This window comes from Galeopterus variegatus, unplaced genomic scaffold (genome assembly GCF_000696425.1).
Source record: "Galeopterus variegatus unplaced genomic scaffold, G_variegatus-3.0.2 Scaffold5251, whole genome shotgun sequence".
NCBI lineage: Eukaryota > Metazoa > Chordata > Mammalia > Dermoptera > Cynocephalidae > Galeopterus > Galeopterus variegatus.
The window spans coordinates 80,952-106,458 of NW_007731362.1; the positions used below are offsets into that span (position 1 = coordinate 80,952).

At 50.9% G+C, this 25,507-nt stretch overlaps 1 protein-coding gene across 2 annotated transcripts in view; it reads left to right on the top strand.

Moving 5' to 3' along the window:
* Positions 1 to 25,507, top strand: part of LOC103604574 (voltage-dependent N-type calcium channel subunit alpha-1B) — a 96,274-nt gene that overhangs the window by 11,799 nt on the left and 58,968 nt on the right. For both annotated transcript variants that reach the window (XM_008589148.1, XM_008589147.1), the window contains exons 2-13: positions 10,587 to 10,713; positions 12,675 to 12,804; positions 13,192 to 13,251; positions 14,306 to 14,412; positions 14,984 to 14,995; positions 16,958 to 17,054; positions 19,069 to 19,229; positions 22,451 to 22,588; positions 22,802 to 23,003; positions 23,314 to 23,478; positions 23,835 to 23,945; positions 24,248 to 24,331. In XM_008589148.1, the coding sequence (XP_008587370.1) occupies positions 10,587 to 10,713; positions 12,675 to 12,804; positions 13,192 to 13,251; positions 14,306 to 14,412; positions 14,984 to 14,995; positions 16,958 to 17,054; positions 19,069 to 19,229; positions 22,451 to 22,588; positions 22,802 to 23,003; positions 23,314 to 23,478; positions 23,835 to 23,945; positions 24,248 to 24,331 (1,394 nt within the window). The remainder of the gene's footprint in view (positions 1 to 10,586; positions 10,714 to 12,674; positions 12,805 to 13,191; positions 13,252 to 14,305; positions 14,413 to 14,983; positions 14,996 to 16,957; positions 17,055 to 19,068; positions 19,230 to 22,450; positions 22,589 to 22,801; positions 23,004 to 23,313; positions 23,479 to 23,834; positions 23,946 to 24,247; positions 24,332 to 25,507) is intronic.

The following is a 25,507-nucleotide window of genomic DNA, read 5'->3' on the forward strand; positions in this document are numbered from 1 at the left end:
TGGGGGGGGGGGGGGGGGGTCTGTCTAGCTCGGATCCTTTGATAATATCACACACCTCTGTGGGCTCCTTGACCTCGGCTACTTGCATCTCATCACTAAGCCACCAGAGTACACCTTTCCCTTTGAAGAATTTCTTTGTCCTACAAAAGCAGTGTCCAGGTTGCCACCTGCAGTCGCGTGTACTTTCCAGGCCCCTTCCTGTCAAGTCCCCAGATCCAGTGTTGTGACCGCCCAGGTCCCAGACCCGCTCTTCATGTTTCTCTGCCTAAGGTGGGCCCTCTCTTCCAAGGAGGACTCCAGCTGGGGTCCAGACGCCACCATCACGAGGGTCCTGGGGCACTCTCCCCGCCCTCCATGCCGTCTCTGCCCGAGTCTGCAGGTCGCAGGTGTTTATTTCCCCGCTTGGATGTGAGTTCAAGTTTGTAGTCTTTTCATTTCCCTCGTGCTGTAGCTGCGGACTGTGGGTGATTCTGTTCTCTCTCCTTATTGACCACACAGTTTATGGAGGATCTGGGGAGACGTTTGAGTGCAGGTCATGCCCATGTCTACAGGAACCAGCTTCTTACTAGCTTTGTAGTGTCTGCTAGATTAGTAGTCGTGGCACTTTCACATTTCTAGTGTCCTTCACTTCCTCTGTCCCTCCATCTGTCCTTCCTTTGATAAACGCTTCTTTCCCTAAAGGTCTGTCTATCAAGGCCTCAATCTTTGTCTTTCCCGATCTTCTGTATGTATTGTTTTCTGTTTCATTAATTTCTGTTGTTATTCATTATTTCCTTTCTTCTACTTTCTTTACCTGTATTGTAACGTTCTTTCTCCAGTTTATTTTTATTTTATTTTATTTTTCCTTTTTTTGTCTTTTTTCATGTCTGGCAACGGATCGCAACCCTCAGTGTCGCGCCCGTACCGGACCGGGACCGGCAACGGGATCGCAAACCTCGGTGTTGCGCCCGCGCCGCGCTCAGCCAATGAGTGGGAACCGGTCTGTATGTGGGATCCGAACCCTCGGCGGGAGCGCCGCCACGCTCCCAAGCGGCGCACTGTAGCAGTGCACCACCGGGCCGGCCCTCTCCAATTTATTTTTTTGTATTTTCAGCTCATGACATTTGAGCTTTTCTACGTTGCTAGTGTGTTTAAGGCATTAAGTTTTACTCTACGAATTATTTTCGTTGTATATTACAAGTTTTGATTCAGGAGTTATTTATTAATATGGTTTTGAATTTCCAAATGGCAGAGGTTACTTTATGTGGTATTGGGATTTTTTCCCTTTTTTTTTTTTTTTTTTTGTTTCGTTGTATATTACAAGTTTTGATTCAGGAGTTATTTATTAATATGGTTTTGAATTTCCAAATGGCAGAGGTTACTTTATGTGGTATTGGGATTTTTTCCCTTTTTTTTTTTTTTTTTGCTGTTGATTTGATAATTTCTTCTCATAATTCATCACTCCTTGTATTTCAGATCAAGAAGAAGCCAGTCGTTAGTCTAAATTGTGGTCCCTTTGTATGGCTCTGTCTTCTCTCTGTGGCTGCATAAATAAAACCTTTCTTATTATGAGAAATTGAACACGTGGGAAAGTGTAGACGAGTGTAACGAGCCCCCACGTCCTGCCCCCCGCCCTCAGCAGTTACCCACGTTTTGCCCATCTCACCTCACGTGTGTCTCTTGCTTTCTTGTGTATCATTTTAGGTATTAAAATGCCAGTGAGCATCTCTGACAATGAACGATTTAGCATAGTCGTAGTAGCATCAGTACTCTTAGCAATGCTGATAATAATTCCTTAATATTATCTGATACCTATTCCACATTCAAATTTTACCAGTTATCTCAAAAATAACTTCTTACAGGCGCTTTGAGTTAGAATCCAGAAAAGATTTACCCACTTGACTTTACTTAATCTAAGTCTCTTTTCCTCTATAAAAAGTCTCCCCCTTTTCTTTTTATTTGTGCCATTTATTTGCTGGAGACCCCGTGCCGTTTATCCTGCAGTCTCTCCCACATTCCGGGTTTGGTTGATTGCATTGTGGTGTCCCTTAGTACATCCCTCCATCTTCAGTGTATCCTCTTAACTGGTAATTAGACCTGGCAGAGGGCTTTTGACCCCTGGCACTGCTGTGATATTGGTGTCATAGGCTGTCTTGTGCGTTTCATGCCTCTTGCCACTAGATACCAGTACCACCCTCAAGAAGTGACAACAAAAAGATGTCTCTAGACATGGCCACAATTACCCCTGTTTGTGAACCACAGATCTAGGGCCTTGGTTAGAAAGAAGCAAGTTCAGTTCTTTTGGAAAGCGTTGTCACTGGTGCTGTCACTTCCTGCTGCCTTGTGTCAGGAGCCGCGATGTCTGGTTTCTCTCTGGGCAACATGAAGACAGGTCCGTGGGTTCAGCCTGACCCTCCCATTGAAAAGTTCTTCGTGAGCCTTTCCCTGATGGCTCTAGTGACACTGATGATTATTACCCAAGTCTATGGTTCAGTAAGAGTCACTAAATGGTGAATTTATAATTTTCTTATTCTTTGTGTGTTTATTATTCTAGCTTTTTCTGCAAGGAAGGATGGTAAGATCTTATCAACTGTTTGGTTGCTCTGAAATGCAGTTTGTGTCTGTATTGAGAAAGATGCATGCTTGATTCTGTCCCTTTATTTACGAATTTTCAAAATAACGAATCAGGGTGCCCTAGCAATTCCAAACGTGACCAGTGAGAGATTTAAGAAAACTATTATTACGAAATTTTGGTTTTAATGTATTTGACGTGTGTTAGTCCTTTGGAATCACTACCTGTATTACTTTTGACGCTTAACTTGTCCCATCTTGTCCAGTGGGAGACCCTTAAAGTTGGCTTTTTTGCTCTTCTCACATGCCCGTAGTAGTTTTTGACAGCAGTTTTCTGGTTTTCATCTATGACATGTTCCAGGATCATTTTGTACATTTCCTGCCACAGACCTGGAACTGGCCGTCTCTCTGGGAAGACTTGTACCTTGGGCTCTGCTGTCCCTCCTGTGGGTCTCCCTTCCCTTTCCTCGGCGCATCTTTGCCTCCCGTGGCTGAACACCTTCTGCTCCTCTTCGGAGGATTTGCCATTGGAGTGCGGAGCTGCTGCAGTTCAGGGCAGTTTACATCCCCCGGGTGGCCCTCGGCCAATGAGAGGTGCCCGGCGCTGTGGCTTCAGGTCAGGACAACTCTGAAGTTTAGTTGGGAGCCCAGAGTGCCCCGTGGGGGCTCAGGCTCCCTTTTGCAGGACGTCCGCTGGAATTGCACTCCTGCTCGGCTTCGTCACGTCCCGGTCCTTCTCTTGGTCCCGTCTGGTCTCTTCTGGGAGCACATCCTTCATCAGGCACGTCTCACGGTCTGCTTGGTAGAGCTGGCCCAGATGGTGCCTTTGATAAGAAACCGTGTTTGAAGACCATACCTGTGGTCATTGCTACTGGGTTTTTTATTGACTTCAGGCTTTTTGGTGGACTTTTTTTTTTTTTCCTTTTTGTCTTTTTTCGTGACTGGTAATGGGATCACAACCCTCGGTGTCGCGCCCACACCGCGCTCAACCAGTGAGCGGACCGGTCTCTATATGGGATCCGAACCCTCGGCAGGAGCGCCGCCACGCTCCCAAGTGCCGCACTCTACCGAGTGCGCCACCGGGCCGGCCCCTAAAAATTCTACTTTCTAATCATTTGCTCCTACTGTATAGAAATACAGTTTTTATCTGTTGATTTTGTGGTCAGCCACAGAGTTGCCAAATAGACTCTCTTGTTACTACTCTAAATAGTTTTTCTGTAGATTATTTTTAGGTAGACACAGTTGTACCATCTGTGAATATATCTTTTTTTTTTTGTCTTTTCCGTGACCGGCAAGGGGATCGCAACCCTTGGTGTGGTGTCACCCACACCGCACTCAGCCAGTGAGCGCACCGGCCATTCCTATATAGGATCCGAACCCGCGGCGGGAGCGTCGCTGCGCTCCCAGTGCTGCACTCTCCCAAGTGCACCACGGGGTCGGCCCATGAATATATCATTTTTGACCCATTAATTCTTTAAAGTCTGTTTTTCAATTTCCAAGTGTAAAATTAAAATTGTAGTTAATCTTTTTGTTTCTGATTATTACCTCAATTTCTAACCTAATTGTGCTGTGATTAGAGAACATGACCTGTCTGATAGTTAGTTTGAGATGTATTTACAATTGCTTTATGGCTTGGCTTTATGGTCAAGTATTTTATGGTCAGATTTTTGTGAATGCTCTGGGTGTGCTTAAGAAAAATATGTTTTCTCTAATTTTGGGAGCACTGGGTTTTATATATATATATATATATATATAAATCTGCTAAATCAAGCCTGTTAGTCATGTTGCTCAAATATTCTATATACTATTTACTAATATTTTGCCTGATTGGTCTATCAATAATTGAGACAGGTGTATTGAAATCTCTTTCTCTCTGTGGATCTGTGAGCTCTTGCTTTATGTTTTTATTTATGTATTCAATGCAATTATTTTGAATAGTTTGAAATATGCAGCATAGTATAAAAAATGATCTAATAGATTACTAACTGTTACATACATTTCTAAAATAGTAACTATGGGTTTCTGAATTTCTTTTGTGGGCACTTTTTCTTTTATTTCTTCCTTTTAAAAAATAATTTCTATTAAAATATATAAGTAGTTATCCTCTTTAATAATAATTTTTGCCTTAAAGTATATTTTTCAGATGTGAATGTAGCTGAGTTGTTTTGTTTGTTTGTTTATGAGCATTTGCCAGTTATATCTTTTTCCATCTTTTGACTTTCAACCTTTATGTGGCCTTATATTTTAGGCTTGTCCCCTGGAAACTGCATATAACTGTATTTTTAAAAATCTAGTTGGATGGAAGGGGCCGGCCCGGTGGCGCACTGCTATAGTGCGCCGCTTGGGAAGCGCGGCGGCGCTCCCGTCCGAGGGTTCGGATCCCACATACAGACCGGTTCCCGCTCACTGGCTGAGCGAGGTGCAACACCGAGGGTTGTGATCCTGTTGCTGGTCCCCGGTCCGGTACGGGCACGACACTGAGGGTTGCGATCCGTTGCCGGTCACGAAAAAAAGACAAAAAGGAAAAAAAAAATCTAGTTGGATAATCTCTGTCATTTAATTGCCAAGTTTAGTCTGCTTATATTTATTGTGACTATTAATTTACTTGAACTTGCTAGATCCATCTTAGATTGTGACACATCTTAGATGGTGACACTTGTTCTATTTTTCCTATGCTTTCTTTTTTTCTTCCTTTTTAATATTGAAAAATGGATTGTTTTGACTGCTTATTTGCTTACATATCTCATTTGTCCCTCTACTAGTTTAAAAATTATAAATTCTATTTCTCTTCTTTCAGTGGTTGCCCTTGTAAGTTTACCCCACGTGTGTCACAAAATCTATAGCTATTTTATGTATTAACTTCCCTTTCAACAGTGCTAAGACCTTAGAACAGCAGCTTCAATCACATTTCTCCCAACTTCCTGGTTATTGTTAGTACTTTTTAAAAAAATCCCACAAAATAGGTATTATTATTATTATTATTTTTTTCCTTTTTGTCTTTTTTCGTGTCCGGCAACGGATCGCAACCCTCAGTGTCGTGCCCGTACCGGACCGGGGACCGGCAACAGGATCACAACCCTCGGTGTTGCACCTCGCTCAGCCAGTGAGCGGGAACCGGTCTGTATGTGGGATCCGAACCCTCGGCGGGAGTGCCGCCGTGCTCCCAAGCGGCGTACTGTAGCAGTGCGCCACCGGGCCGGCCCTTAAAATAGGTATTATTATTGTTTTGACTTTACAGAGACTTTTTTTTCTTCCGATTTACCAATTTATTGGCTTACTAATTTTTTGGCTTACCTTTCATTCTTGCATCTCTGACCTTTCTTTTGTATGCTTTTCTTTCTTCCTGAAGTACAGACATTCCTGCTATAACATGATACATGCATTTCTGAGAATGCCGTGCACCGGCGATAGTAGGCCTACAGAAAAAATAGCATTGGGCAGATGACTCAAGAGCTGTGTAACTCTGAACAAGAGCACTAACAGAAGCAAGAAAAATCCTAATAAAAAGAATAGCAAGGTCAAATCTCTACTGGCATTCACACCCTGTATCAAAATCAATCCTTTGCAGCCTTAATCTCGGAGGCTAAACCCACGTTCTCCTGTGAGATGAAGACCCTTCCGGGCATTTGCTTCTGGGGGAGACTGTTGCTTTGTGTTGCTTTGCCCCCCATAGATTTGTCATCCCACTTCCCCTGGGTGATGGAGACGCAAAGGATTACTCAAAGCTCATCTCTACTGAGCAGTGAGAGGCCCTGAAGTGGTTAATCTCCTGCCAGAAATTAATGCCGAATTGGGGTTCTCTTCCTACATTTATTTTCTAGACCAGGAAGTTACAGGAAGAGACATAGGTGGGGTCATAGTTTAACAATATAGGCTGGTAACTTTCAGTGAAACAAGCCAGATGACATTCCAGTAGACAATTAAGTGGTCTTATCAACACAAGCTTGATCTTAGCAAACATTCCTTCTTACAGTATTTCTCAGTATATTTACATAACAATCAGTAACTAGTCTGTCCTTGAGCCAGCAACCTGCTGTGCCACATTTCTTATCTTGCACCAGAGACTTATAGCCTGAGGAAAATTTCCAGTCCTTGCAAGGTCAATATCTGAAACTGCAAGACTGGAAAACCAGGCCCTGTGAAGTACATGTGCTACATAGTTTATTCCACAGAAGACCACCCACCCTCTGTGCAGCCTGCACTCCATGACTTGAGGAGTCTGTGTGCTGGTTGAGGGACTTGCTGTTCTCTTTGGGGTTTCACCCCTCAAGATCTAGACCCCTTGTCATCTTCAACCTCTGATCTTTTTCTTCTGTCCCAGTCACAGTGTTGCTTTCTGCTTGGCTTCTGTTTCCTTGCACTGCAAACAGGAAGTCTGGGGTGAATGTCAGATCACTCGCTGCACTTCCCTTCTCTCGAGGGCTGTTGCTCCTTGGGTTCTGTCTGTGTTGATCGGTTTCCAGTGCTTTTAAACAGATATCTTGTGTATTTTGTTAAGCTCTGGTAGTTGTTTTCAGTAAGAGGATTAGTCCATTTTAAGCTTTTCTGTCACGGGCTATTGAAGTGCTGGGTCAATTAAAAAAATTGATTAATTTTTTTATTGAATCATAATTGATTATACATATTTTTGGGATTCAATGTTGACATATGTTGATCAAATCAATATTACTAGTACGTATATTGTTACAAATCGTACTTACTCTTTATGCCCCTTGTCCAACCTCTCCCCTTCCCCCTCTGATAACCCTGGATTTCTTCTCTCCCTCCGAAAGAATAATGGTTACTCTGTTGATTTGTTGCCTAGATGATCTGTCCAATGCTGAGACATGTGATCAGGTCCCCCAATATTATCATAGAGCAGATGCTTCTTCTGTCACTCTGGAATGGGCTTTGTGGAGAGAGACGTCCTCTTCTTTTCTTTGTCTCTGCTGGTGACTCTCCTTGTGTCAATGCACTCCAGTGGCTGGCGGACCATCTGCATGGTGGTTGTGACGTCTAGCCACTTTTGCGGCAGCTGTGATTACTGTGGTGGGCCACCCACGTGGAGATGATGTTTTTGGCATGCTCCTTGGTGCTCATGGTGTGCCTGGTTGTGGGCAAGGGGGTCTGGTCCCCAGCTCGATGCCCCTGACCCTCGGGCAGGGCCCCAGGGCATTGGTGCTGTGCCTGGTTTATGGACGGGGGTGGGCCAATTTTATAGACTTTTATTGCTTGTTCATTTTTTAACCTTCATTTTTCTCTTAAGTATTTTATGTATATCACCTGAAATTCCCAGATTGAAGTCCTTTGGAGTATAAATCTATTGCTTGTTGTTCCTGCTGTCTTTCACTCATGGTGACCTTGCTTGCTTGTGTGTTTGGCAATATATTTTACTTTGAGTTTATATGCGATTGATATTAATTCTCCCTTTCTCAACTGGGGTTTTGTGAGATAATTAATCTCTACAGAAAATAAAGTGACTGACGACTTTTCCAGTTCTCCCGAGGATGTTACTTAGCTAATACCATTCTAGATGTATAGGAGATACATTCTTTCTCTACTATGGATGTCTTCGGAAAATAGGGTGTAAATTCTCTCCAAATTCCCCTTATCTGAGGGGATTCTGTGAGCCAAATGAGGAACGTTTTTGTCAGAGAGGATTTGCATTTGCTTTTTCCGGAAGCCCAGGGTACCACCAGGCTAGACTCACTTCAGCCCCTGTTAGACGTGTGTTGTAATGCAGGCATCTCATTTAGCTTTCCTACCTTGCAGAGAGCGCAGGGCTCTTACCCCAGCATTAGTAGATCATTTTCCACAAGGTAATGCCTCAGTTCCATCTTAGTCTCTTAATCTGGAAAAGGGATCACACATGCAAATGTGTGCTGTTACAGGGAACAGAGCACCTGGGCCATGCCTGGCGTGCGGCTGTTTTTGAGACTTTTCTCCTCTTTCTTTAGTCCCCTCTGCAGGTAACATCTCACTTGACTTAGTGTCTTCTATTTCAGGGGTTCAATTTTGGTTACTGAGTCTTTTTTTTTTTTTAATACCCTGTTTCTATCAGTGAATTTACTTGATCTGTTGCAGTTTTTGTTTTGATCCTTTCCCTTTTTTCTTGTTCCACTTTGCTTTAATGTATGTTTTTTCCTATGGTTTTGTTATAGTAAATATATTTCAAACAAGAAGAGCCTATTCCAGGCGCTGGCATCTTTGTTCTGTTTCTTTTGAGCAGCAAAACACTTCATTGAGTCCAGATTTGGTTCTTTTTTCCCAGTTTGCTTATTCTTGGGTTTGCTTTATTGCTATTGTGGAGGAGTCTGAAAAGGTATGGTTTTAAGTAATAAATGTTTCTTACTTTAAAGTAATATATGCTCATCATGGAAACATTTCTTAAATGTTAAAGGTACAGTGAAAAAATTTAAAGTTACTGTCAGAAAGCCATTCTGAGATCACCATGGTCACCACTTTGGTGTTGTTTTTCTCCCTGTATGTTTGCTGTTTTCTGTAGTTGAGCTCATCTGGGATGCACAAATATGTAGCCTGTTCTTTTTAAAAAAATTTTTTTTAACTTACCATATCATAAGCCTCTTCTTATGTCGTTTAAACTCTTTGCAGGCATTTGTAATATCCATAGTATGGTGCTTCATGTAAATATTGCATATTTTATTCAGCTGATCTGTGGTAGTGTGTTTTATAACTTTTTTGTTACTGTAACTTATAGAACATATATAATTTGTTCTAAGATCTTATAATTTGTTATAAGAACTTATAACAAACACTTTTGTGAATACAGATTTTTGTGTGCATGCTTAACTTTCTTAAGAGATAATGTCTTATAACTTAATAGAATTTTTTAGGATTTTAAATACATAATGGCAAACTGCTTTCTCAGGAGGTTATACGAATTGCATTTTCAGCAGGGAAATTTGATGGTGCCCATTTCAAAAGTGGTCACTAAGACCACTTGCACTAGTGTGTGAGGACAGGTTGTCTTAGCTCGGAGCTAACAGCCCTAGTGGTGTAGACCTTTAGCTATTTCCATGTTCAGCTCGAGGCTTTTTCCTTTGGCCCATCCATTCTCTGCAGGACTTGGAAATGGCCAGTGGTTGAGGGGACGGCTCAGAGCTTTGGTCTCTGTGGCAGGCTCTGGGATAAGCACCCTCATTCCTGTTGCTCTTTAACATCCTCTGTGTTCGTGTTTCTCTAAAGAAGTAAAAATGAGATGCAGCCGTGGGAGGCGGTCCCAGTCGTTGCACCGTCTTCCCTGGAGTCCTGAGGTCTCAGGAACTGTCACCCACAAAATTGAAATGTATATTAGGATACTTAAAAAAAAAGAATCTTTGTGAGAAAAGTCCTGTACAAGGACAACAAAATTTACCTAAAATAGAACAAAGGCCCTTTTAACCCGGGAAAGTTTGATTTGTGGGAGCAGAGCTGTGGGGTGCTAAGAGCAGAGGATGGGCATTGGGGGTGATGCATGGGGGCCACAGGGAGAGTGGCTGTGAGCAGAGGGGCTGCAGGTCCTCCCTGGGCCACAATGTCCTTCTGAACTCCCTGGCATGGCAGGGCCCTTCTCCAGGGTCAAGAGGGAGAAAATTCCAGGCCAGGCAAGACAGGATGACGAGGTCCAGGGGAGCATCTGCAGGTCTGGGGGTCCAAAGCCAGCCCTGTTCCTCTCGTCCTGCCAGCCCAAGATCCCTGCAGAGGCTGCGGGAAGTTGTCACCAGGCTCTGCCCACACGGGGGCAGAGAGGCCCACAGCACGGTGCAGGACTGGGCTTGGTGTTGTCCCCCGCAACCCTGGCAAAGCAAGAGGTGAGGAAGGGTGTGTTAGGGTCTCCGCGGCAGGCGGCCCCAGACCTCTGGTTCTGGCTGTGGTCCTGGCCGTCACTCACCTCCGACATGCTCTGACCACGTGAAGCTGTGTTCTCAGCCACACACCCTTCCCTGGGAAGCCATGAAGACCTGCCTCACTCGCCCATGGCGATGGAACTGGGAGAGACCACGTGACAGGGGCTTCAGGTGCAGCACACCCTGACTTGGTGGCCCGTGTCCTTGTAGGTGGTAACGTGGACCTGGAAAGCCAAGCAGAGGGGAAGAAGGAGGTGGAAGTGGATGCTGTGCTGAGGAGTGGCCCCCGGCCTATCGTCCCGTACAACTCCCTGTTCTGCCTAAGCCCTGCCAACCTGTGAGTCTCCTTCCCCTGCCCGTGCACATGGGGGTCCCGTTCACCCATTTGTCACAACCGTCATGAACACAGTAGCCAGAGGCACTGGACATGCACCCTAGCAGGGACTAGTTCTACGCACTTCATAGGTGTGAACATCTCCAGTCCTCGCAGCAGTCCCATGAGGGACACCCTCATGACCTCATGTGCAGACACAGGAAGTTCTGTGACTCGTGCACAGTCACGCAGCCATCAGTCTCAGTGGTGGCTCTAGGGCTCGGATGCCGACGGTGAGCTCCAGAGCCTGTGCTCTTCGCTGCCCCGCGGGCCTGTTCGTCTCTGCACACATGGACCCCCTTTATCCCCACTGTGCACACGTGTGCGTGTCATCTTTGTTTGTGTGTCTGTTCGTGCACGCTCTCCAGTGTCTGTCTGTCACGCATCCGTCATCACTCATCAGTCCAGGTGCTTCCATTAATCCAACCAGTATTGATGTGGCAGGTGGCACTCTAGGTGCTGGAATGCACAGGAGTGAACAAGACAGACAAACCCCTGTCCTTACTACGCTGACATGCTTGTAGGAGACACAGACAACAAACAAGACAAGTTAGTAAGAGACATAAGATAAGTTAGCTGTGGGAGGGGAGGGGCGTGTCCTGGACGATGTCCAGTTTCTGCTGGACGTTCGGCTGGAAGGCGGTGCAGTCACCAGGACCAGCAGTGCTGCTGGGGGCCCAGCCTGCAGCTCCTGCAGAGCCCGGGCAGCTGGCGCTTCTCATGACCAGGTGACTCAGGGGTCTGAGCCAGGGTAGAGCCGAGTGGGGGGACCAGCCACCGGCTGGACTGGGTGGCTGTTGAATTAGAAGGAAAGGAGTCTCTTTTAAGGAGAGAGAAGTGTCCAGGCATGAAGAGTCAGTGGGCCACTGGTGGGCCCAGGAAGAGCAGCTCTGCAGACGTGGGGGCAGAGCCAGGTGACAGAGGTTGGCGGATGAGGAGATGAGCATGGGGTCCCTTCAGGGAAGGAAGAGAAGTGGGAGGTCGTCTGAGATGGAAGGTCCTTGGGCATGTGTGGGTGTTGGTGAGAGGAAGAGCTTGGAGGAGCTGGTGGGCAGTGGATGTGCCACGAAGGCAGGGGAGCAGGGGGCAGAGGTCGCGCTCTGCGTGCACGTCCCTCGCGAGGGTGGGAGGGCTGGCCAGCCCACCCGCTCCGCCAGTGGCTCTGTCCTCCTGGTCATGACCTCCTGGTCACCGTTTGCTGCTGCGCTGCAGCATTGGTCAGCATCTGAGAGTCTCCTGTGTCTGTTTCCTGGGGTCTTACCTGCTGGAGTGGAGCTTCGTGAGGCCAGCGACTCACCTGTCCTGTTTACCTCTGTGTCCCCAGTGTCCAGCACATGCCTGGACAGAACAGATGCTCAATAGTGTTGGCCAAGCAAGCCAGGTGAACAGGCGACTGGAGCAGATGGCAGGCGTGTCGAGTGCGTTCATATGCAGTTCCGCAAGCTCGCACCGCCATGTGCCCAGCACGGGCCCCAGAGAGCGTCCTAGCGCAGGGAGGCCTGCTCTCTGCAGAGGTGTTGCTGCTTAGTGACTTCCCTCTGAACAACAGCCTCCATCCTGCCAGCAGCAAGCCTTTCCCGTAAAGGGCTGGCAGTCAATACTGTCAGCTTCGGGGCTGTGAGGTCTCCGTGGCCTTGCTCGACTCGGCTGCGGATGGCAGAGGACTGATAGGCGTAGCCATGTGCCAACAAGTCTCCTCTCACGAGAGGCTCCGCACAACTTGGCCTGTGAGCTGCAGTTTGCTGAGCCTGCTGGAGGTTTCTGCTGCCTTCCCACCCCTTAAGACGCCCCTCAAGAGCCTCGGCTCCATCGGTTACCTGGCAACTGTCCCCCAAACGCAGGGACAGGCAGCCGGTGAGGGCTCTTTCTGCAGGGAGGGGCCAAGCACAGCCCCACTCATCATGGCCACCTGTTTGTCCCCACAGGCTCCGCCGCTTCTGCCACTACATTGTGACGATGCGGTACTTCGAGATGGTCATTCTCGTGGTCATTGCCCTGAGCAGCATTGCCCTGGCTGCTGAGGACCCTGTGCGCACAGACTCGCCCAGGAACAACGTGAGTGGCTCTGGTGGCCGGGCCACCATCGGGCTGTGGCGGTGCCAGTGGGCACACTCCTGAGCGGTTGGGTGGTGCTGGGATCTTGTCTTCTCACCAACACCCTTCCTCCTTCTGTCTGTCCTTCCCTCTGGGAGTGTGGGACCAAAGGCCTGGCGAAGCCACCTTATCCAGCCCCCGAGCTGCAGATGGGCAGAGCTGGGACATCCCAGGGCCAGAGTGAGGGCTGTGGCCAGAGGGGGCCATTCCCAGAGTGACACTTGCCTGAGTCTTCTCTCCCCAAACTGTTGCCTGGAGGAACAACTTGGAGCCACCGAGGTGGCCCTGGCCTGGCCCGGCCCAGGCTTCCAGCTTAGCCTTTGAGAATAACCTTCCTTTTGGTCCTAGGCTCTGAAATACATGGATTACATCTTCACAGGCGTCTTCACCTTTGAGATGGTGATAAAGGTGAGATGCACGGCCCCGGTGACCCTGGTGCTTCCCACCCTCCCTTGCGACTGAGATGGGTGCACAGACGTGTGAGGACATGTGGGCGTTGCTGCACGTATGTGACATGTTCCGGAGAGTGTACCTGTGCCTCAGCCCTCTTCCAGGAGTGTCTTGTGACGCAAAGAGGGGCCAGGGACACAGGGTGCAGGAGAACGAGACCTTGGGGAAGGGGATCTAGTGCTTGTCTGATGCTACAGTAAGAGTCTACCATTTCTTCGCAACCTTAACCTTCCATTTCTAATTACTGACACGAGGTGATCCTTTATCGACGTCTAAGCGTGGTCCTTGTGTGTATTTGCACACACACGTGCGCGTTCATGACTTCAGTGCACCGTAGGGTGTGTGTGGCCCACATGTGTGCACTCGGGGTAGCTTTTACATCTACAGCACTTACAACCGGGGCGTGAACGTGTTATCTAGGGTGTGTGTGGCCCACATGTGTGCACTCGGGGTAGCTTTTACATCTACAGCACTTACAACTGGGGCGTGAACGTGTTATCTCTGCTATTTCACGTACTCTTGCAAAATTCTGTGGGGTAGGCATCATCAGCCCCATTTTAAAGATCAGGAAGCCGAGGCTTAGAGAGGTTATGGTACTTGCCAGAAATCACAGCACAAGGAGTGGCAGAGCCAGGATGTGAGTGGAGGCCCATGTGCCCCACCAGCTTTGCTTCCCGCTGCACTGAGCCCTCCCTCTGAGGGTCTGGGCGGCGTGCGAGCTCCCTGGGGTTGTGGGTGGGCCTGCAGCCCAGCGACGGAGGAGCAGATGGGGATGGAGGAAGTTGGGAGCCCCGGCAGGATCTCAGCAGACACGAGCTGGCTATGGCGTTGAGGTCTGGAGGCCCACTGAGGTCACAGGTGTGCACATACGTGTGCACAATAAATTGCATTGAGCCTTCCGCTGGTGGGCGGGGTGTGACCTAGAGCCCTGTTTTCCCTCATGACTCTGGGGCCTGGCCCTGCTCTCTTTTCTGGAATATTATGCATCCTAAAGTGTGTTTCTCCCCTGAAGATGATCGACTTGGGACTGCTGCTGCACCCTGGAGCCTACTTCCGGGACCTGTGGAACATTCTGGACTTCATCGTGGTCAGTGGGGCCCTGGTGGCATTTGCCTTCTCGTAAGTAACCACATCTGCTCTGGGTCTAACTGGGTGCAGCCCCCAGAGCTGTGATAGAATGTGGGGGCTGTGGGAAGGACAGAGAGGCTCCCCCATCCACCTCCCTGGGCTCTCTGTGGCTCTGTAACTGCCCAGACAGGACCATCCCTGCCTGCTTGGGGCCGGGCTGCATGGGGTTAAGAGGATGAGAGACCCATCTGTCCCTGATGAGCCCTGTGGTTCTTCGATTGGGTGCACAGTCTCTGGCTTATTTGGCATCTGCCTTGTGGGGTCCTTTGGAGGGATTTTACCTGCTTTGAAGCAAGTGCCTGACCCAAGGACACCTCCGTATTTTCTGTCCCAGCCAGAGCTGGGGGCATCTTCCCCTGCTGGGGTGTTGGATCGGCCCTCCTGTGGCTGGGTCTGGGGAGGTAGAGAGGAGTTGTGGGGTGCGATCCAGAGACGAGGAAGACCCCTGGTCTTCCCCTGCTGAGCCCACTGGGACGGCGGTGCCGGGATGGGGGCCTGCGCTCCGTCCGCAAGCGCCACTGACTCTGTTCTCTTTGTCTCCCCGTTGCTGGACTCTCGGTAGGAGCTTCATGGGGTAATGCGTTTCCTCCCTCCCCTCGCACCGCCCCGACATCACAACACAGCCATGGCTCTACCTCCTGCTCACCCACCTCCACCCTGTCCGTCCGGGCTGCATGCTGCCCAGAGCCATGTCCCCAGGCCACATGTTCCTACCATGCCTTTGGGAGCCGGGTTGGGGGCCGGGTTGGGAGCCGGGGCTGGGGCTGGGCATAGTTAGCCCTTGGTGAGCAGTTCCTGGCGAGCAGGGTGTCCCAGCGAGTGCTGGAGGCTGGGAACGTCAGTCTGGAGGGCAGTGAGGGCTCTGGGCGGGAGCCACCAGTGGTGACCAAGGCCTCAGGATGCTGGACGTCCCAACATGCTTCCCCATGTGGCTCCTGTCTAGAAATGTGGCTTGCTTTCCTCTCTTTCCCCTTCATGCTGGACCCCAGCAACTCCCAGCATTTCCTGTTCGTGTCTTAGTCTATGATGAAGGAAGTGACAGCTTTGCCAGAGTATCAGCAAGGGCCTTGGGAATGAGGACGCTGCAGCTAGGGTTTTCAGAGATGTCCCCAGTTAGGAGGAGGGGAAGGGGCAAGGTCCAGAGACCCAGCCTCAGAGCAAGAGGCAACAGCGGGCCCTGAGCGGCTGCTCCCTCCGCACAGAGGCTGAAGCTGCCTCCCAGGGGGACAGCAGTGTCCCCTCCCTCCCACCTCTGCCTGCCCTGGTGAGGGTCTGCAGCCCCCACTGTCCCCTCTTCTCCTGGTGTTCCCAGGCTTTGGTCCGACTCTGGAGTGGAGGCCATGGCTGGGGGCAGGGCAAGGGGCTGCGGTGTCTGAGCCCGGCTTTCACCATGACAATGGCCTGGGCTTGGGCTGTCCCTCTCACTGCCCCCTCCGCCCCAGAGCTGAGCTGGAGCCCAAGGAAGACGACGGGGGCAGGGCCGCGCCCCACGTGCAGGGCACTCCCCAGGGAGCTTGGTGGGAAGGTCCCTCTGAGCAAAGCGAATCCCACCCAATCCTGAGGCCTCAGCTCCCACCCCACCGAGCAGGGTGTGGCTTTGCTTCTGAGAATGGGCGTCCTTAGCAAGGAGCCTCCCCTTGACACTGGTGGGAGGACCAGCCCCCAGAGACAGGCCGAGGCAGCCATGGGTTTGCTCTGGCTTCTTCTGTGAGGGGCCCTGATCTGGGCCACTGATCCTGCACTTCGGAGCTTGCTTCCAGTGCCTGGAATTTTCTTTACCTGATTTCCTGTCTTACGTCCCCTCCCCTGCCTGAGGTTTTCTGTCTGCTGCTTTCGTAATCGCACTGGAGCCTCTGTCTGCTTCCCCCCCGCCCTCGGTGGCTCTTTCCCTGTCCTCTCTCCGCAGCTCACCCCGTCCCCGTATGCACCCCCGTGCTTTATCTTTCTTTCTCTGTCCACCCTGCCTGTCGAATCGCCTCTGTGTTTGTCTGACTTTGCCTCTTTCTTACTCTCCTTTCTCCTGTCCCTTTTCCTTTCTGTCACCGGGAGGAGTGTCAAGGCAGCTGAAGAAGGACAGGCGGGGAAGTCTGTAGGGCAGAGGCCTGACCAGCCCCCCTTACTCCCTTTCCAGAAGATTCTAACACTAAAGGATAGGCTTGTGTACTTCCCCTGTCAGGTCTGCAGTCCTTGTGCAGGGCCCTTGTGTCCTCTTTATTCCTGGAGGCTGATTTGGGGGTGGGTGTCGGGAGCGCTGGGGTGATGCATGGTCTGGGAGAATGGGTTCTTCCCATCTGGAAGCTCAGCTCTCCCTGTACACCAGGAGGCCCTGTCCTCAGATGAGACCCAAGCCAGGCAGTCCATGGGAAGAGATGCAGTGGCCTGGTGCTTGTAGGGCAAGGACTCTCTGCCCCTGGGTCCTCTACCCTGGGGCCTGAGACAATGTGGACAGGGAGTGTGAGCCAGACCCCGGTGGGCTGCATGGGAGCCAGGCCTCCCTCGCCCCCTGCCTGTCTGCATCTGTGGCTTCTCCTTCTAGAGGATCCAAAGGGAAAGACATCAGCACCATCAAGTCCCTGAGAGTCCTGCGCGTCCTGCGGCCCCTCAAGACCATCAAACGGCTGCCCAAGCTCAAGGTTGGAGCCAGGAGTTGGGGCTTGAGGGGTGTGCTGTGCATGAGTGCACGCATGTGTGTGCACGTGTGTGTGTGTGCACGCAGGCATGAGCGTGTGCAGATGTGCACATGTGCAGTACATGTGCGTGTGTCCTCTCAGATCACACACCTTTGGGGCTGGGGGGAACAGGCTCGCTCAGCTATAAGCCCCCCTCTGCCAAGGAGAGCTTGTTCCCAGCTCCTGTGGGAATCCTCTTCCTTAGCCCAGGGGCACCAGATGGGACAGGGTGTTTCCTTCAGCAGCTGCAGTACAGGGAGGAAGGGGCTGCTGGGAGAGGCAGAGGGTTGTGAAGGGAAGATACCATCAGGGCAGGGGCTCCAGGAAGTTGGCTGCTGGGCTGGGCCCTGGCGTATGGGCATGGCTGAAGTCCTGGATAAAGGAAGAGTGTCACCCCAAACACTTAGCATTGTGCTAAAATCTAATAATTGTTGAGCTTGTGCTGGGCACTGTGCAAAATGCTTTTTATGCTTTAACTCTAATACTTTAAACCTTTATGCAGTAAGTACTGTTATTAACAGCTTGGACATTCCTGCTTTGGAGACATTAGGCAACATGGGAATTACAGAGAAAAGTTTGCTTAGAAGCCGTGTGTGAAGGGAGGGATGGGAGGTGGCCTGGAAAGGCATCCAGAGGTCCTCTGGGTCCAGGTGCGGAGCTGCGCCTTGCGTGGCAGGTAGAGGGTGCTGTGCAAGCAGGCAGTGGCTGCTTTTGCTGAGGCAGCTGCTGGCATCTGGAGTGTGCCAGGCAGTGTCTGTCATAGCTAGAGCAGGACAGCTTGCGAGGCATCTCCTCAACTCTGAGAGCAGCACTGAGGACACAGGGAATGCTGAGCTTCCAGGTGGGGAAGAACCTGAGAGAAAACCTGGGGGCAGTGGTAACACAACGGTCATCCCAGGGCCACAGGACACCTCAAAGTCCCTGTCCTGGAGCTGGGCCACAGCATTTAGTCTGTCCCACATCAGTTCCCTCTGATGGGCAGGGGCAAAGTGCGACCTGCTGGCAGGGCCCAGGTGCAGGGCAGGAGGCTGGCCCCGCCCACAGCAGCCGGTCGCCCTAAGCATCCATCAAGGCCAAGGAGACTCGTTCATGAGAGAGACACAGTGCCTGTCAGCTTTCTGTGTCAAAAGTGCGACCTGCTGGCAGGGCCCAGGTGCAGGGCAGGAGGCTGGCCCCGCCCACAGCAGCTCAGCCTGGTCATCCAACCTGAAAGGCCGGTCGCCCTAAGCATCCATCAAGGCCAAGGAGACTCGTTCATGAGAGAGACACAGTGCCTGTCAGCTTTCTGTGTCGAGGCAGCTGGCCTGAGGGCCTTGCAGGATCCTGGAGTGAGCCCTTAAGGGTGGTCTGGGCCTTAGTGGGACCGAGGTTCTGAGACTGTACGTGCCCTGCCTTGCCCTGTCCTCTGTCTTGGTCCCATTCTTGCCTCCGTGCCTCCCTGGCTCTGCCCCTCCTGTGGCTCTGCCCCTTTCTCATGGCTCTGCCCCTCCCGTGGCTCCGCCCCTTTCTCGTGGCTCCGCCCCTTTCTCGTGGCTCTGCCCCTCCTGTGCCCCTGCCCCTTTCTCGTGGCTCTGCCCCTCCTGTGGCTCCGCCCCGTTCTCGTGGCTCTGCCCCTCCTGTGGCTCCGCCCCTTTCTCATGGCTCTGCCCCTCCCGTGGGTCCACCCATTTCTCGTGGCTCTGCCCCTCCTGTGGCTCCGCCCCTTTCCCGTGGCTCTGCCCCTCCTGTGCCCCCGCCCCTTTCTCGTGGCTCTGCCCCTCCTGTGGCTCCGCCCCTTTCTCGTGGCTCTGCCCCTCCCGTGGGTCCACCCATTTCTCGTGGCTCTGCCCCTCCTGTGGCTCCACCCCTTTCTCATGGCTCTGCCCCTCCTGTGACTCTGCCCCCACGTGGCTCCTCCCCATGACGCCACCCCTCCCACGTGGCTCTGCTCCTCCCACTGCCCCTCCCCCTCCCTCATGGCCCCCCCCTCTTCCCACAGGCTGTGTTTGACTGTGTGGTGAACTCCCTGAAGAACGTCCTCAACATCCTGATTGTCTACATGCTCTTCATGTTCATATTTGCCGTCATTGCGGTGCAGCTCTTCAAAGGGAAGTTTTTCTATTGCACTGACGAATCCAAGGAGCTGGAGAGGGACTGCAGGTAAACTGAGGCAGGGTGGGGTCTGTGCATGCAGCCCCATGATCCCGAGAACACCTGGAGTTCTCAGGACCAGGTGGGGCTGGTCGCATGGCTGGGGAGACTCCACTGCAAAGCAGGAGGGACACTGACTGAGGGCTGGGGAGGGGCCTGCTTGGGCTGTGCCGGTAATACCACCGAAGAGAGAAGAGTGTGCCTGTCTCAGTGCCACAGCAGGGGCTCCCATCACTTCCTCCTCAGCAAGGTCAGGGACCAGCCATGTTTTGAGGGATCCGGGGAGCTCACGGTGGGCACTAAGGCATTGCCAGGGGTTCTGAAAACCCTAGAGATCCAGAGTGGCCCATAAGGTAAGAAGGCTGCCCAGGGCCGCAGCTGCAGTCACTGTTCATGCAAGGCCTCAGGTCTTCCTGGGTCCAGTCCTACCCTCAGAGCACACAGGAGAGGCACCCTTGGGGAGGGACTAGGGGAAGCAGAGGTGGCCACCTCTGTGGACCCTGAGCAAGGCAGTGGGGACAGCTCCTTCCCGCCTGCACAGTGATGGTCCCAGTCGTGTCTGGTGTGTAATAGTCTCTGTGTGAATATCCCACAGCTTATTTATCCAGTCTATGACTCATGGCATTTGGGCTGTTTCCAGTTTGGCACTGTCATGAGCAGTGCTGCTGTGACGCTCCATGTGCACTGTCTATTGTGAGCAGTGTGCACATTTCTGGGACGTGTGTCAGTCTGAGAGTAGAATCTCTGGGTCGTGGACTGCGCTGTATTCAGCTTTAGTCGATGCACCAAATGCTCATGGGAAGTCATATTCCCTGCAGCACAGAGGAAGGCTCTCGTCACTCCCCATCCCTGCTGACGCTCTGTGCGTTCTGTCTTGCTTTTCGGCCTTGCTGGATGCAGTGATATTTCAGTTGTCTAATTTGCACTTGTGTGACGACCACCAAGGTCGAGCCCCTTTCCTAGGTGGACTGGCCACTTAGATGTCCTTTTCTGGGATGTGTCTATTCAAGTCTTTGCCCATTTTCCTGTGTGGGTTATCGCTCTTTCTGTTTGATTAGTAGGAATTCTTTAATTCTTTAATGTCCTTGATAGGAAGGAGTCTTTTGCCAGATCTTATGGATTCTAGACTTCTCTCCCTTTGTAGAGTGCTTTGTACTCTTTTAATGTTGTCTTTTAAAGGTGAAAGTTCCTGATTTTAATATAGCCCAACTTATCTTTTTTATTCTTTTGTATTTAGCACTCTTCGTATCCTTTCTAAGAACCTATCCCAAGATCAGGGATGTTTTATTATGTTTTCTTCTAAAAGCTTTATTTTTGCCTTTCACATCAATATCTGCAATCTGCCTGGAGTTGATTTTTGCGTGTTGTGTGAGGTGTGGATAAAGATAACTTTTCTAAAGATGGTATTGACCCAGGACCATTTATTTGGAAATGTCATCCTTTCCCCACTGGAATGGGCTCCATTAAAAAACAAACAAATGGGCCGGCCCGGTGGTGCACTCGGTAGAGTGCGGCGCTTGGGGGTGTGGCGGCGCTCCCGCCGAGGGTTCGGATCCCATATAGAGACTGGTCCACTCACTGGTTGAGCGCGGTGCAGGCGTGACACCGAGGGTTGCGATCCCGTTACCAGTCACGAAAAAAGACAAAAAGGAAACAAACAAACAAACAAAAACAGTTTTATTGAGATATAATTCACATATCATACAATTTATTCATGCAATCCATTTAAAGTGTTATAATTTAGTGCTTTTTAGTATATTCACAGATGCATGCAACCATCACCACAGTCAATTTTGAACATTTGAACATCACCCCCCGCCCCCCCAAAAAACCTCATATCTTTTAGTGATCACCTCCTATGTCCCCACCCCTGGCCCTAAGCAACAACTCTTCTGTTTTGTCCGTATACGTTTCCCTGCTCTGGACATTTTGTGTAAAGGGAATCGTGATGTGTGGTCTTTCGTGCCTGGCTTCTCTCATTCAGGGCAGCACTTGCAAGGTTCATCCGTGCTGTAGCATGTGTCAGCGTGTCCTTCCCTCTCATGGCTGAATGTTCTGTGATATGCCACATTTTATTCCCTCATCGATCAGTGGGCATTTGGGTTGTTTCTACCTTATGGTTCTTATGAATAATGCTTCTGTGAGCGTTTGTGGACAAGTGTTCGTGTGAACCTGTGCTTTCATTTCTCTTGGGTAAACACCCAGAAGTAGAATTGATGGGTGATATGGGGACTCTGTTTAGCTGTTTGAGGAAATGCCAGCGTGTTTCCAAAGTGGGTGACCCATTCTGCATCCCTACCAGCAGTGCATGAGGCTCCGGTCTCCCCACATCCTCACCAACACTTGTTATTGTCCAGTTTTTGTTTGTTTGTTTGAAATTATAGCCATTCTAGTAGGTGTGAAGCGATATCGTGGTTTCAGTTTGCTTTTCCCTGATGACTAATGATGCTGGGCATCTTCTCATGTGCTTAATGGCCATTTGTGTATCTTCCTTGGAGAAATGTATTGAGATCCTTTGACCATTTTTTTTTTTTTTTAAAGATGACTGGTAAGGGGATCTTAACCCTTGACTTGGTGTTGTCAGCACCACGCTCAGCCAGTGAGCGAACCGGCCATCCCTATATGGGATCCGAACCCGTGGCCTTGGTGTTATCAGCACCGCACTCTACCGAGTGAGCCACGGGCCGGCCCACTTTGACCATTTTTAATTGGGTTATTTGTCTTTTTATTTTTGGTTGCAATAGTTCTTTTTATACTCTAATAAAAGTCCCTCATCAGGTAGAAGACTAGCAAATATTTTCTCCCATTCTGTGGGCTGTTGTCACTTTCTTGATGGTGTCCTTTGAAGCACAAAAGTTTTTAAATTTTGATGAATTCCAATTTATCTGTTGTTTTCTTTTGTTGCTCATGATTTTGGTATCATATCTAAGAATCCATTCCAAAATGAAGCTTTGCCCCTATGATTTCTTCTTAGAGTTTAATAGTTTTAGCTCTGACATTTAGGTCTTTAATCCATTTTGAGTTCATTTTTGTCTGTGGAGTGTAGTCGGCGTCCACGTTCATTCTTTTGCATGTGGGTTTCGGTTATCCTTGCACCGTCTGCTGAGGAGACTGTTCTTTCCCTGTGGAGTGGTCTTAGCATCCTCGTCGGAACTAAGCTGACTGTAGTCACGTGGGCTGTCTGGATCCTTGTCTTTACCCTCCGACCTGCCCTGTGCTTCCATCCCCAGGGGTCAGTATCTGGATTATGAGAAAGAGGAAGTGGAGGCTCAGCCACGGCAGTGGAAGAAATACGACTTTCACTACGACAACGTGCTCTGGGCTCTGCTGACCCTGTTCACGGTGTCCACGGGAGAGGGGTGGCCCATGTGAGTGCTGGCGCCGCTCATGGCGTGGGTCAGGCTGGAGAAGAGGGCTGGCTGAGGCAGGGAGCCCCACGCTCGCCTCTCTCTCTCTCGCCCTGGGCTCTGCTATGGAAGTGGACCCTGGGCCCCATGCCCGTGATGCAGGTCTTGAGTTCCTGGGGGCAGTCTCCTCTGAGGGTCGCCTGACACTTGACGATCGCTCTCCTCTCGGCCCAGGGTGCTGAAACACTCCGTGGACGCCACCTACGAGGAGCAGGGGCCGAGCCCTGGGTACCGCATGGAGCTGTCCATCTTCTACGTGGTCTACTTTGTGGTGTTCCCCTTCTTCTTTGTCAACATATTTGTGGCCTTGATCATCATCACCTTCCAGGAGCAGGGGGACAAGGTGATGTCTGAGTGCAGCCTGGAGAAGAACGAGGTGGGTGGACGCTCTGCGAGCTCCCGTGATGGCCAGTGCGGGCAGGGCTGTCGGGCCTTCCTTCTGACGTGAATCCCTCTTTGGGTCAGCTCTGCCTGCCACCGTCTGCTGGCACAGGGCCCGGGCCCCTCACCCACAGACAGAGGCCTCATCTGGCTGGTCAGGGCCTGCTTGGAGGAGGTAGTGTTTGGCCTGTTTGCCGTCTCTCCTCAGGGATCCCGAGAGGGTGGGTGGCACCAGTGCAGTGTGCAGCAGAGGTGCAGGGCTGGGTGTCCCCTCTGAGTCCCTGGTGTTCCTTCTCCCCATGCAGAGGGCTTGCATTGACTTCGCCATCAGCGCCAAACCCCTGACACGGTACATGCCCCAGAACAAGCAGTCATTCCAGTATAAGACGTGGACATTCGTGGTCTCTCCACCCTTCGAGTATTTCATCATGGCCATGATAGCCCTCAACACGGTGGTGCTGATGATGAAGGTGTGTGGGGACCCATCACCCTGGGCGGCTGGTGCCTGCTGGGGGTCGGAGTCTGCCTCTGAGGCCGGTGGGGGGTCAGCCTTCTTCTGCTGGCCTGTGTCAGGACTACAGGTGCCTCTCACCCTGGTCAGCTCAGATGTCCCCTCCCTTCTCCCCTTGTTGTCTGTGGTCTAGGACAGTGGGGAGCTTCTAGGAGAACTCAGGGGCAGAGCAAGGAGGGGTATCCCAGGCCCGGGCAGGCATGGAGTTCCATCTGCCCACTGTGCTTGGATGGGAGGTCGTAGTGGTCCCAGATGGGACAGGTGGGGCGTCTGGGGCTGCTGAGCCTGTGGCCAATGGCGCTCACTCCCTGGCAGTTCTACGACGCGCCCTACGAGTATGAGTTGATGCTGAAATGCCTGAATGTCGTGTTCACGTCCATGTTCTCCCTGGAATGTGTGCTGAAGATCATCGCCTTTGGGGTGCTGGTACGTGCCTTGGTCCTTCTGGCTCCCTCTGTGCAGGGCAGCTTGGAGCTGGGGATTCTCTGAGCCCTCGGGGCACACCCCAGGAGGGGCTGCTCTGGCCCTCTCAGCTGTCTGAGTTCTGCTCCCAGTCCAGGTCCCGGGAAGCAGGCAGGGCTGGGCTCCTCCCCCTGGGCACGTGGACATCTGTCCTGTGCTGAGTCTATCGGTCTCACCCCTTTCTTGCTTAGGGGTGGCCACCTGTAGGTTGTGGCCCGACAGCCTTCACCAGTCGCTGGCACTAACTGCCCTTCTTTTTTTTTTAGAACTATTTCAGAGATGCCTGGAATGTCTTCGACTTTGTCACTGTGTTGGGAAGTATTACTGATATTTTAGTAACGGAGATTGCGGTAAGTCACATTCCCTGACCCCCGTCCAGGGCCCCACGGTAGTTTCCTTCTAGAGGGCACTCCCTTGGTGGTCTCCAGGCCCTGACGGTGTCAGCCTCCTCCAGGCTTCCCCAGGAGCCCCTGGACAGATGGAGGCTCCTCTCCAGAGGTGGAGCTTGGGCATTGTGTGTTGTCTGCAAATGTTCTTTCTTGGTTGACAAAGTGGTTCCCAGAGATCTTCCAGGATGGTGGCCTGAGAGTCATTTGGAGCTCTGTGGCAACAACTGGCTAAAAAGACAAGAATCTTTTAAATTTATATGTGTCTAACTTGTTATCAAAAATACGTAAACTAGAACCAGTATGAATTTATATTTCAAAATATCAGGTTTGTTATATATACTTACCCATATATGTCTATGTCTCTACCTCTATCTGTGTGTATCTGGAGATACTCATTTGCATCAAACATCGGTGGATTATACATGAAAATTGACCAGTGCTGGGACCTAAACTCATCTCAACGAATTTCAAAGAATCTGAATCATAAAGCAGCATCATTTGAGCACACTGCATTAAGGTGGACGTAAATGACAGAAAACCTCAGCTATTTGGTCTTAGGCTGAATTCTCTAGGAGCAGACACTGAAACGAGGATTCGTGTAACAGTTATTTCTTAAGAAGTGTCCCCAGGAAAAGCAGTAGAGGAGCATGGGACACGGGGAGAGGAGGAGGGCCAGAAGTTCTGTGTCTCCAGCCAAGTCCCGGGGGGTGAATTTGGTCGTCCCCCAGGGGACCCTGGAGAGAGGCTGGGTCACACCTCAGGGCTGTCTTTATGGAGAAAGGAGGCTTCAGAGGTTCTGTCAATCCTCAGACACCTGCAGCTCCCCGAGTGCACCCACCTGCTGGCCAAGCAGGCTCTGGCGGCCAAAGCAGTTGGGCTGAAGGTGCCGGGTGCTGTGGTGACGGGCCCGCGCTGGAGGCCAGGGCTTCTGCCAGGCCTTGCTGTGCTCTGCCCACACCTCGCGCTGGGCTCACTCTGCTCATCTCCCAGGACGGTACCGGCCGTGGTCCTGGGGAGAAGCTTCCATGGTGGTGTTGGTCCGGTTGAGCTGATGTTCACCATCTCACTCCTCCACCTCCTTTCTTTTTTTTTTTGTCTTTTGTCTTTTTCCGTGTCCGGCAACGGATCGCAACCCTC